Raw genomic sequence first — 13,495 nt, forward strand, 5'->3', positions numbered from 1 at the left:
GAGACGCACACACAGACAGAGACGCACACACAGACAGAGACGCACACACAGACAGAGACGCACACACAGACAGAGACGCACACACAGACAGAGACGCACACACAGACAGAGACGCACACACAGACAGAGACGCACACCCTGCCCACAGGTTTGAGACTTAGAATCATAGAATCCCTACAGTGCAGAGTGAGGCTTTTTGGCTCACTAGCCCTCTGAAAGAGCACCCTACTGAGACCTACTCCCACGCCCAATCCCCGTAACCGCACCTAACCTTTGGACACAAAGGGCAATTTAGCATGGAAAATCCGCCTAACCTGCACATCTTTGGACTGTAGGAGGAAACAGGAGCATTCGGAGGAAACCCGCGCACACACGGGGAGAACGTGCAAACTCGACACAGTCACACAAGGTCGAAACTCTCTTTTTAAAAGAAATCTTGAGCGGGTTTAGCACAGAAAAGTCACAGATTTAGATGCATGCTCATTCTCAAGAGAGCAACAGTACTGTCATACAATTTGTGGGGTTGTTGTGATGCTTTGGAAAATGTCCCAATTCCCCGCACTGCCTCAGGCAATCAAAACCAGACCAGGAGAGAATGTGGACCAAATGTTCTTGATCAAGCCTCTTGTCTTTTTTATATGATGCCATCACTGTGCCAAGTTGAGAGTACTACCAACACACTCATGGAACTTCGAGAGACTGGGCAGGCAGGACTGCAATGTGAACATACCCTATCGGAGAGGTTTCCAGAACCTTCTAGTTCTTCCTCATCGTCCTCCACGTCACTCAGTCGATCCTCGGCTGCATCGCCCTCCGTCTGGAAGAGGAAAGATTCCCGGGTCTTTTCAGTTAACTTGTGTCATCGACAAGAGAGCTCAAACATGAACCACATAGCTGCAGGCAGCTTCTCTCCAAGCCAGTGACCACAGTGGGTGTAACCTTACACAATCAGCCAATAGGCTCAGTAAATATCTCGAGGGGGTGCCACGTTCTATCTGTATGTTGAGTAAATAAAAATAAACTGCCTGCCTAGACGAAGACAATTTATTTCAGTGTCTGCCTCCCAACTCAACCATGGGATCATCACATCCACCTGAGTGGGCAGACAGGACGTCAGTGTAACGTCTCATCTGAAAGATGGCATCTCCATCACTGCAGCACTCAGTACTGACCCTCTGGCAGTGCAGCACTCCCTCGGTACTGACCCTCTGGCAGGTCAACACTCCCTCACTCCTGACCCTCCGACAGTGCGGCACTCCCTCAGTACTGACCCTGACAGTGCAGCACTCCCTCAGTACTGACCCTCAAGACAGTGCAGCCCTCCCTCAGCACTGACCCTCCGACAGTGCAGCCCTACCTCAGCACTGGCCCTCTGACAGTGCAGCACTCCCCCAGTACTGACCCTCTAACATGGCAGCACATCCACAGCATTGACCCTCCAACAGTGCAGCACTCCCTCAGCACTGACCTCTGACAGTGCAGCTCTCACTCAGTACTGACCCCCTGACAGTGCAGCCCTCCCTCAGTACTGGCCCTCTGACAGTGCTGCACTCCCTCAGTACTGACCCTCTGACATTGCAGCACTCCCTCAGTACTGACCCTCAGACACTGCAGCCCTCCCCCAGTACTGACCCTCTGACAGTGCAGCACTCCCTCAGTACTGACCCTCTGACAGTGCAGCCCTCCCTCAGCACTGACCCTCCGACAGTGCAGCCCTACCTCAGCATTGACCCTCCAACAGTGCAGCACTCCCTCAGCACTGACCTCTGACAGTGCAGCTCTCACTCAGTACTGACCCCCTGACAGTGCAGCCCTCCCTCAGTACTGGCCCTCTGACAGTGCTGCACTCCCTCAGTACTGACCCTCTGACATTGCAGCACTCCCTCAGTACTGACCCTCAGACACTGCAGCCCTCCCCCAGTACTGACCCTCTGACAGTGCAGCACTCCCTCAGTACTGACCCTCTGACAGTGCAGCTCTCACTCAGTACTGACCCCCCGACAGTGCAGCCCTCCCTCAGTACTGACCCTCTGACATTGCAGCACTCCCTCAGTACTGACCCTCTGACACTGCAGCCCTCCCTCAGTACTGACCCTCTGACAGTGCAGCACTCCCTCAGCACTGACCCTCTGACAGTGCAGCACTCCCTCACTACTGACCCTCTGACAGTGCTGCACTCCCTCAGTACTGACCCTCTGATAGTGCAGCACTCCCTCAGTACTGACCCTCTGACAGTGCAGCCCTCCCTCAGTACTGACCCTCTGACAGTGCAGCACTCCCTCAGTACTGACCATACAACAGTGCAGCGCTCCCTCAGTACTGACCCTCTGACAGTGCAGCACTCCCTCAGTACTGACCCTCTGACAGTGCAGCACTCCCTCAGTACTGACCATACAACAGTGCAGCCCTCTCTCAGTACTGTCCTCTGACAGTGCAGCTCTCACTCAGTACTGACCCCCTGACAGTGCAGCCCTCCCTCAGTACTGACCCTCTTGACATTGCAGCACTCCCTCAGTACTGACCCTGACAGCAGCCGTCCCTATGTATTGACCGTCCAACAGTGCAGCGCTCCCTCAGTACTGACCCTCTGACAGTGCAGCCCTCCCTCAGTACTGACCCTCTGACACTGCAGCCCTCCCTCAGTACTGACCCTCTGACAGTGCAGCCCTCCCTCAGTACTGACCCTCTGACACTGCAGCCCTCCCTCAGTACTGACCCACTGACAGTGCAGCACTTTCTCAGTACTGACCCTCTGACAGTGCAGCACTCCCTCAATACTGACCCACTGACAGTGCAGCACTTTCTCAGTACTGACCCTCTGACAGTGCAGCACTGTGCTGACCCTCCAACAATGCAGTGCTCCCATAGTACTGACCCTCTGACAGTGCAGCATTCCCTGAATCGACCCTCCTACAGTGCAGTGCTCCCTCAGTAATGATCGCTGACAGCGCTGCACTCCCTCAGTACTAACCCTCCTACAGTGCAGTGCTCGCTCAGTACTGACCCTCAAAAGTGCAGCACCCCCTCAGTACTAATGCTGAAACAGTGCAGCACTTCCTTAGTACTGGTCCTCTGAGTACAGTACTGACTCCCTGACAGTGCAGTGCCCTTCAGTTCTAACCCTCTAGTTAGTGCTCCGCTCCTTCAATCCTGGCCCTCTAACAGTATTAAAAAATTATGCCTTCGTTTTTGACCCTGACAGTGCAGCACTCAGTAAGTACTGAACTGCAATAGTGTGATGCCCCCTCTGTATGGAGTCTGACATTGCAGCACTTCCTCAGTCCTCATCCGAACTGTGCAGTGCTCTGTACTGAATGTCTAAATATTGCAACGCCTCTCAGAACTGAATATCCCACAGTGCTGCACTAACCTCTTGACACTGCGGAGTCCCCTAGTACTGACTTTCCAACAATAGAATACCCCCTCAATACTAAAACCTCCAACAATGCAGCACTCTTTTAGTATCAAGCAGTGTTGCAATCCCTCAGTACTGATCCTCAAACAGTACTGACTGTCCAACAGTGCAGTGTACTTAGAGACAGACGTGCGGACAGAAGGAGACAGGTACGACAGAGCTCACCTTGCTGGATTTGTCTGAATCTGCTCTCCCATCCACGGAGTAGCTGTCATAGAAGAGACTGAAGTCATCGCCCACCTCTGCATCCCATTCGTCCAGCACTTCCATTGGCTCGTCATCCTTCTCGTGCTCCGCCTCCTTCGAGAGGTCCAGGACTGGAACTGAACTGGCCACACCTGTGACTGCTTTCGCCTCCTGTGGGTGGGCCCTGCTCACTGCACCACTCAAATTCTGGAAAGCGCATAAACAAAATGATTTTCCCTGATTGTCCATATTTTTCCCCAACAAAAGTTTAAAAATTGTGAATTGTTAGTGCACATTTCACAGAAACACCAATCATGCCCCATTTTAATCTGAGAGCAACTTCCTTTTTGCTTTCAGAGTAAGTCAACCCGAGGAATCTTATTCACTGACAATTGCCACGGGCAAGTCAACCTCCACTTCGTACAACACAAATTACAGGCAGAACAAAGGGTCTTCTCAGTTTAATACCCAGCCACAGTGTCCAATACTTTTGTCACCTCTTTAAAACATTGTCTCATGCCTGACCTACCCTTTACCCTGGCACAGATGTGTACCATTATCAGCACGGTAGCACAGTGGATAGCACTGTTGCTTCACAGCGCCAGGGTCCCAAGTTTGATTCCTGGCTTGGGTCACTGTCCGTGTGGAGTCTGCACGTTCTCCCCGTGTGTGTGGGTTTCCTCCGGGTGCTCCGGTTTCCTCCCACAAGTCCCAAAAGACGTGCTGTTAGGTGAATTGGACATTCTGAATTCTCCCTCTGTGTACCCGAACAGGTGCCGGAATGTGGCGACTAGGGGCTTTTCACAGTAACTTCATTGCAGTGTTAATGTAAGCCTACTTGTGGCAATGATAAAGATTATCATCCTTTTAGACCAAATGATGACTTGCGTAAATGTGCTTACTGTTACTGCTTTATTACTCAGTTTATACTGGAGAGTGGAGCCAGCAACTGATAGGCAATCCAGAACAAGGGGATTGAAGTTTATTTTATTTTAATAAATTTAAAGTACCCAATTCATTTTTTCCAATTAAGAGGCGCCGGAAAGTGGCGACTAGGGGCTTTTCACAGTAACTTCATTTGAAGCCTACTTGTGACAGTAAGTGATTTTCATTTTTCATTTTCAATTTAGCGTGGCCAATCCACCTACCCTGCACATCTTTGAGTTGTGGGGGCGAAACCCATGCAAACACAGGGAGAATGTGCAAACTTCACACGGACAGTGACCCTGAGCTGGGATGGAACGTGGGGCCACGGCGCCATGAGGCAGCAGTGCTATCCACCATGCTGCCTTGCAATTTCATCTTTAATAATGGACTCTAAACTCTTACCAATTACCAAAGTCAGGCTTACTGGCCTATTATTTCCTATCTTCTGCCTCCCTCCCTTCTTAAAGCAGTGTTACATAAACTACTTTCCAGTCCTCGGGGACCCGCCCTGCCTCCAGTGATTCCTGAAAGATCACCACCAATGGCTCCACAATCTCCTCGCCTGTCTCCTTTCGAGCCCTGGGGTATAGTCCAGCCAGTCCAGGTGATTTATCCACCTTCAGACCTTTCAGTTTCTGCAGAACCTTCTCCTCAGTGATGGCCACCACACTCACCTCTGCCCCGGATTCTCCTCGAGGTCTGGTATCCCACTGGTGTCTTCCACCGTGAAGACTGATGCAAAGTAACTATTCAGTTCCTCTGCCATTTCTTTGTTCCCTATTGCTACTCCTCCAACCTCATTTTCCAGTGGTCCAATGTCTATTCTTGCCTCTCTCTCGCTTACCTTTTATATATTGAAAAAACTCTTGCTATCTTCTTGTATATTACTAGCTTGCTTACACTCACATTTTATCTTCTCCCCTCCCCCTTTATTGCTTTTTTAGTTGTCCTCTGCTCACTTTTAAAGGCTTCTCAATCCTATGGTTTTCCATTAATCATCGCCACTTTGTATGCTTTTTTTAAAATGCTGTCCTGGACTTCCCCCATCAGCCATGGATGCCTCGGCCTTCCCTTAGCATGTTTCCTCCTCCTTAGGATGAATTTCTGTTGTGTCTCCCCAAAAACCCCAAAACTCCTGCCATGATTATTGTAATATTGACTTTTTTTACATGCCTTTTCTATCTCCTGCTCCACCTCTGGATTACTGCTAGGGGACCTGTACATGACTCCCATCAGGGTCTTTTTACATTTGCGATTCCTCAACTCTACCCACACAGATTCTATGCCTTCTGATCCTATATCGCGTCTTGCTATCGATTAATTTGATTTCTTACTAACAATCCCATCCTACCCTATTACATTGCCAACATATCCTTCTGTTCCTTTCTCCTTCACATGTTTATTGAGCCTCCCCTTAAATCCATCGATGCAACTAACCACAATGGCGGCCTGTGGTAATGGATTCCACATTGTCACCACTCTCTGACTAAAGAGGTTGCACATGAATAGATAGAACATTACAGCGCAGTACAGGCCCTTCGGCCCCACTACTGTTGCAGGCAGGGCATTCCACACCCTTACTACTCTCTGAGTAAAGAACCTACCTCTGACATCTGTCTTATATCTATCTCCCCTCAATTTAAAGCTATGTCCCCTCATGCTAGACATCACCATCCGAGGAAAAAGGCTCTCACTGTCCACCCTATCCAATCCTCTGATCATCTTGCATGCCTCAATTAAGTCACCTCTTAACCTTCTTCTCTCTAATGAAAACAGCCTCAAGTCCCTCAGCCTTTCCTCATAAGATCTTCCCTCCATACCAGGCAACGTTCTGGTAAATCTCCTCTGCACCCTTTCCAATGCTTCCACATCCTTCCTATAATGCGGCGACCAGAATTGCACGCAATACTCCAAATGCGGCCGCATCAGAGTTTTGTACAGCTGAAACATGACCTCATGGCTCCGAAACTCAATCCCTCGACCAATAAAAGCTAACACACCGTACGCCTTAACAACCCTCTCAACCTGGGTGGCAACTTTCAGGGATCTAAGTACATGGACACCGAGATCTCTCTGCTCATCCATACTACCAAGAATCTTACCATTACCCCAGTACTCTGTCTTCCTGTTATTCCTTCCAAAATGAATCACCTCACACTTTTCTGCATTAAACTCCATTTGCCACCTCTCAGCCCAGCGCTGCAGCTTATCTATGTCCCTCTGTGACTTGTAACATCCTTCCGTACTGTCCACAACTCCACCGACTTTAGTGTCATCTGCAAATTTCCTCACCCATCCTTCTACGCCCTCCTCCAGGTCATTTATAAAAATGACAAACAGCAGCGGCCCCAAAACAGATCCTTGTGGTCCACCACTAGTAACTGGACTCCAGTCTGAACATTTCCCATCAACCACCACCCTTTGTCTTCTTCCAGCTAGCCAATTTCTGATCCAAACTGCTAAATCACCCTGAATCCCATGCCTCCATATTTTCTGCAGTAGCCTACCGTGGGGAACCTTATCAAACGCTTTACTGAAATCCTTATACACCACATCAACTGCTTTACCCTCATCCACCTGTTTGGTCACCTTCTCAAAGAACTCAATAAGGTTTGTGAGGCACGACCTACCCTTCACAAAACCGTGTTGACTATCTCTAATCAAATTATTCCTTTCCAGATGATTGTACATCCTATCTCTTATAAACCTTTCCAAGATTTTGTCCACAACAGAAGCAAGGCTCACTGGTCTATAGTTACCGGGGTTGTTGTCTCTACTCCCCTTCTTGAACAAGGGGACAACATTTGCTATCCTCCAGTCTCCTGTAGACAAAGATGACTTAAAGATCAAAACCAAAGGCTCAGCAATCTCCTCCCTAGCTTCCCACAGAATCCTAGGATAAATCCCATCCAGCCCAGGGGACTTATCTATTTTCACACTTTCCAGAATTGCTAACACCTCCTCCTTATGAACCTCAAGCCCTTCTAGTACAGTCGCCTGAATCTAAGTATTCTCCTCCACAACATTTTTCCTGTGTGAATACTGATTGAAAAATATTCATTTAGCACCTCTCCTATCTCCTCGGACTCCAAGCACAACTTCCCACTACTGTCCTTGACTGGCCCTACTCTTACCCTAGTCATTCGTTTATTCCTGACATATCTTATAGAAAGCTTTGGGGTTATCCTTGATCTTACCTCATGTCCCTTCCTGGCTCTTCTTAGCTCTCTCTTTAGGTCCTTCCTAGCTAACTTGTAACTCTCGAGCGCCCTAACTGAACCTTCATGTCTCATCTTTTCATAAGCCTCCTTCTTCCTCTTGACAAGTGTTTTGACTGCTTTAGTAAACCACGGTTCCCTTGCTCGACCACTTCCTCCCTGCCTGACAGGTACATACTTATCAAGGACACGCAGTAGCTGTTCCTTGAACAAGCTCCACATTTCCATTGTGCCCATCCCCTGCAGTTTTCCTCTCCATCTGATGCATCCTAGGTCATGCCTCATCGCATCATAATTGCCTTTCCGCCAGATATAACTCTTGCCCTGCTGTATATACCTATCCCTTTCCATCACTAAAGTAAACGTAATTGAATTGTGGTCACTATCACCAAAGTGCTCACCTACCTCCAAATCTAACACCTGTCCTGGTTCATTACCCAGTACCAAATCCAATATGGCCTCGCCTGTGTCAGGAAACCCTCCTGCACACATTGGACAAAAACAGACCCATCTCAAGTACTCGAACTATAGCGTTTCCAGTCAATATTTGGAAAGTTAAAGTCCCCCACAACAACTATCCTGTTGCTTTCGCTCCTATCCAGAATCATCTTTGTAATCCTTTCCTCTACATTTTTAGAACTTTTCGGAGGCCTATAGAAAACCCCTAACAGGGTGACCTCTCCTTTCCTGTTTCTAACCTCAGCCCATACTACCTCAGTAGACGAGTCCTCATCAAACGTCCTTTCTGCCACCGTAATACTGTCCTTGACTAACAATGCCACCCCTTCCCCTCTTTTACCACCTTCCCTGAGCTTAGTGAAATATCGAAACCCCGGCACCTGCAACAACCATTCCTGTCCCTGCTCTATCCATGTCTTCGCCCAGGTACCAACCCATGCCGCAAGTTCACCCACCTTATTCCGGATGCTCCTGGCATTGAAGAAGACACACTTTAAACCAGCTTCCTGCCTGCCGGTACACTCCTGCAACTTTAAAACCTTACTCATGACCTCACTATTCTCAACGTCCTGTATACTGGAGCTACAATTCAGGTTCCCAAGCCTCTGCTGAACTAGTCTAAACCCTCCCGAAGAGCATTAGCAAATTTCCCCCTCAGGATATAGGTACCCCTCTGGTCCAGGTGGAGGCCATCCTGTTTGTAGAGGTCCCACCGACCCCAGAATGAGCCCCAATTATCCAGAAATCTGAAACCCTCCCTCCTGCACCCTCCCTGTAGTCATGGGTTTGGAAGTTGCTGCTTTTCATAGTAACTTCATTGCAGTGTTAATCTAAGCCTACTTGTGACAATAAAGATTATTATGAAGGAACCATGCATGGTTCTCCGGATTTATTCTTGACGGTCTTCAATTTACAGCCCCTGGTTCTGGACTCGCCTGCAAACATGTTCACTCCAACAACACTCAAGAAGTTTGACACCATGCAGGACAAAGCAGCCCTACCTGATTGCTACCCCTTCCACAAACATTCAAGCCCTCCGCCACTGACGAACAGTGGCAGCCGTGTGTACCATCTACAAGATGCGCTGCATGCTTAAAGAACCATGCATGGTTCCTTAATAATAATCTTTATTGTCACAAGTAGGCTTAGATTAACACTGCAATGAAGTTACTGTGAAAAGCAGCAACTTCCAAACCCATGACTACTACCATCTAGAAGGGACAAGAGCAGCAGATACCTGGCAATCCCACCACCTGGAGATTCCCCTCCAAATCACTCACCATCCCGACTTGGAAATATATTGCCATTCCTTCTGTCGCTGGATATTCCCTCCCTAACAGCACTGTGGGTGAACCAACAGCTCAGGGACTACAGCTGCTCAAGAAGGCAGCTCACCACCACATTCTGAAGGGCAACTAGCGATGGCCTAGTCAGCGATGGTCACATTCTGCAAATGAATTTTTAAAAGCCCCGCCCTAACCTATCGAATCTTGGCATAATTTTAAAGAGATCATTCTCTCATGACGTAGGAGGAATCAGCACGAGGATACAGTGGTGTACCTGGGCACCAGGCGGTGGCTAGTACGAGCACTCACCAAGGCACCACCACTGGTTACTGGCTCAGCACCTGCCCTCATTCCGGCCCGCACAGATCCCAGAGGTGTGAGCTCCTTGGCCATTTCTTCCTTCAGAAGACTGCTTTTCTTTGGGGGTTCCAGGCCGAAGCTTTCAGGTTTCCTCCTCCTGATGAGACCTGTGGATCAACAAAGTGAAATATCAAACTGTAGGAAGCCAGGGCCGCACATCCAGGAGCAAAGAGCTTGCAGTAATTTTGGAGCGTACAATGTCCCAAAACCCTTGACAGCAAATGAAATATTTCGGCAGTGAAAAAAACTAGTGTATTGTAGAAAACGCAGAAGCAAATTTACACACAGCAAGCTCGCACAAACAACAATCTGATGATGACCAGTCACATCATCTAGTATCGCGATTTTGGATAAGCAACAAATACTGGCTCCAGGACACCAGGGATAACTCTCCTATGGCTCTTCTGATATTACAGACATGAGATCTTTTACTTCGATGCAAAGGGGCAGAGGGGCAGCAGTATAACATTTCATCTGAGAGGGCACGACCGACAGTGCAGCACTCCCTCAGTACCAACCCTCTGACAACACAGCACTCCCTCAGTACCAACCGTCTGACAGTGCAGCACTCCCTCAGTCCTGACCCACTGACAGTGAAGCATTCCCTCCATGCAGAACCCGACAGTCCAGCACTTCTTCAGTGCCCACCTGCTGACAGTGCAGCAATCCCTCAGGACCGACCTTCAGATAATACACCTCCCCTTCAGTACTGAGCCACTGACAGTGCAGCGGTCCCTCAGTACTGACTCTCTGACAGTGCAGCACTCCCGCAGTACTGACCCTCTGACAGCACAGCACTCCCTCAGCACTGACCCTCTGACAGTGCAGCACACCCTCAGCACTGACCCTCTGACAGTGCAGCTCTCCCTCAGCACTGACCCTCTGACAGTGCAGCACACCCTCAGCACTGCCCCCTGACAGTGCAGCTCTCGCTCAGTACTGACCCTCTGACAGTGCCGCACTCCCTCAGGACCGGCCTTCAGATAATACACCACCCCTTCAGTACTGAGCCACTGACAGTGCAGCGGTCCCTCAGTACTGACTCTCTGACAGTGCAGCACTCCCGCAGTACTGACCCTCTTGACATTGCAGCACTCCCTCAGTACTGACCCTCTGACAGTGCAGCACACCCTCAGCACTGACCCTCTGACAGTGCAGCACTCCCTCAGTACTGACCCTCTGACAGTGCAGCACTCCCTCAGTACTGACCCTCTGACAGTGCAGCACTCCCTCAGTACTGACCCTCTGACAGTGCAGCACACCCTCAGCACTGCCCCCTGACAGTGCAGCTCTCGCTCAGTACTGACCCTCTGACAGAGCAGCGCTCCCTCAGTACTGACCCTCTGACAGTGCAGCGCTCCCTCAGTACTGACCCTCTGACAGTGCAGCACTCCCTCAGCACTGACCCTCTGACAGTGCAGCACTCCCTCAGCACTGACCCTCTGACAGTGCAGCACACCCTCAGCACTGACCCTCTGACAGTGCAGCACTCCCTCAGTACTGACCCTCTGACAGTGCAGCACTCCCTCAGTACTGACCCTCTGACAGTGCAGCACTCCCTCAGTACTGACCCTCTGACAGTGCAGCACACCCTCAGCACTGCCCCCTGACAGTGCAGCTCTCGCTCAGTACTGACCCTCTGACAGAGCAGCGCTCCCTCAGTACTGACCCTCTGACAGTGCAGCGCTCCCTCAGTACTGACCCTCTGACAGTGCAGCACTCCCTCAGCACTGACCCTCTGACAGTGCAGCACTCCCTCAGCACTGACCCTCTGACAGTGCAGCACTCCCTCAGTACTGACTCTCTGACAGTGCAGCACTCCCTCAGCACTGACCCTTTAACAGTGCAGCCCTCCCTCAGTACTGACCCTCTGACAGTGCAGCACTCCCTCAGCACTGACCCTCTGACAGTGCAGCCCTCCCTCAGTACTGACCCTCTGACAGTGCAGCACTCCCTCAGCACTGACCCTCTGACAGTGCAGCACTTCCTCAGTACTGACCCTCTGACAGTGCAGCCCTCCCTCAGTACTGACCCTCTGACAGTGCAGCGGTCCCTCAGTACTGACCCTCTGACAGTGCAGCACTCCCATGAATCATCCTTGAAGCGCTCCCTTGAACGAGGCACCCATTTGGCCCATTGAATCTGCACCAACCCTCTGAAAGGGCACTCTACCCAGGCCCACTCCTCCACCCTCTTCATAATCCAACCTAAAGTACAGATCTTTGGACACTAAGGGGCAATTTAGCATGACCAATTCACCTAAACTACACACTTTTGGACTGTGGGAGGAAACCGGAGCACCCGGAGGAAAGACGCGCCGCCACGGGGAGAACATGCAAACTCCACACAGATAGTCACCCAAGGTCAGAATCAAACCCGGGTCCCTGGCACGGTGAGGCAGCAGTGCTAGCCACTGTGCCACCCCTTGGCACTGCACTGGGAGGGGCAGGCTGGAAATATGGATTCAAGCTGCCAGAGGTGACTGAACCCATGATCTTAAGGATCGGAGGGCATAAACGCCACCTACTAAAGCACAGCTGGCAGCCTAACTGAGAGCACCGCAATAAGGATCACATTCACACGTCAGCTGTTGCTCATGTTTCAAGGAATCGTGTCCTTTACCTGTTGGCACACCTGCTTCAGCATCCGCCGCCCCTCTGCTGGGCAGCAACTCAAACTGCTGCTGCGTACTCAGGTTAAGATGATTGGGGTGGCACGAGTCACCTTTTATTTCCACCAGCTTTATCTGAGAAACCAAGTAAAACACAAAGCAATTTAAACACAGAGCAATCCTCGAGAAAGACAGCGCACGGATCACCGAGTGCAACATTAAATAGGAGCAGGGTTTGAAGTCTGGGTGGGGAGCTGGGCACAGGGATTTGGGAATCGCCTCGAGGAAGCTCTAGTCATTCAGCCGGACCTCCTTGGTGGAGGGATCAATGACCAGGGGGGTCACAGAATTCAGCTAAGAGGCAGGAGGTTTAGAGCGGACGTGAGGAAAGACATTTTCTCCCAGCGGGTGGTGGGAATCTGGAACGCGCTGCCTGAAAGGGTGGTGGAGGCTGGAATCCTCACAACATTTAAGAAGCATTTAGATATGCACTTGCAATCGCTTTTTGGCCTTCTGGCTGAGATGAGCGTGAGGTCAGCTGTAATGCCTGAATCTGGGATGTCTCTCTTGTGGGGATCATGAAAGCAGGGGCTGGTTTAGCACAGGGCTAAATAGTTGGCTTGTAAAGCAGACCAAGGCAGGCCATCAGCGCGGGTTCAATTCCCGTACCAGCCTCCCCGAACAGGCGCCGGAATGTGGCGACTGGGGGCTTTTCACAGTAACTTCATTTGAAGCCGACTGGTGACAATAAGCGATTTTCATTTCATTTTTCATTGTTTTTCAAATGGATTCAATTTGAATTGGTTTTTGGAGCAGGCAAGGAGCTGGATTGGGGGTTTGCCCCTGTCCACACTCTGAGCTTTGACATTTCAACTCTGATAAAGTAAGAAAAAAAAAAGATGTGCATTTGCGATGCCAGGGCATGCAAGGTTATGGGCCAAGTGGTGGAAAATGGGATTAGAATAGTGAGCTGGTTGTTTTGACCGGTGCGGATGCGATGGGCCGAATGGCCTATTCTGGGCTCTGAACCTCT

At 50.2% G+C, this 13,495-nt stretch overlaps 1 protein-coding gene across 6 annotated transcripts in view; it reads right to left on the reverse strand.

The window, feature by feature from the left end:
* The window catches only part of ehmt2 (euchromatic histone-lysine N-methyltransferase 2), a 100,779-nt gene that overhangs the window by 65,805 nt on the left and 21,479 nt on the right, over positions 1-13,495 (reverse strand). For all 6 annotated transcript variants that reach the window (XM_072475518.1, XM_072475519.1, XM_072475516.1 and 3 more), the window contains exons 9-12: positions 12,474-12,597; positions 9,801-9,958; positions 3,581-3,808; positions 731-817 (exon numbers count right to left, since the gene is read on the reverse strand). In XM_072475518.1, the coding sequence (XP_072331619.1) occupies positions 731-817; positions 3,581-3,808; positions 9,801-9,958; positions 12,474-12,597 (597 nt within the window). The remainder of the gene's footprint in view (positions 1-730; positions 818-3,580; positions 3,809-9,800; positions 9,959-12,473; positions 12,598-13,495) is intronic.

The sequence above is a fragment of the Scyliorhinus torazame genome, chromosome 14 (assembly GCF_047496885.1).
Source record: "Scyliorhinus torazame isolate Kashiwa2021f chromosome 14, sScyTor2.1, whole genome shotgun sequence".
In the NCBI taxonomy this organism is placed as follows: domain Eukaryota; kingdom Metazoa; phylum Chordata; class Chondrichthyes; order Carcharhiniformes; family Scyliorhinidae; genus Scyliorhinus; species Scyliorhinus torazame.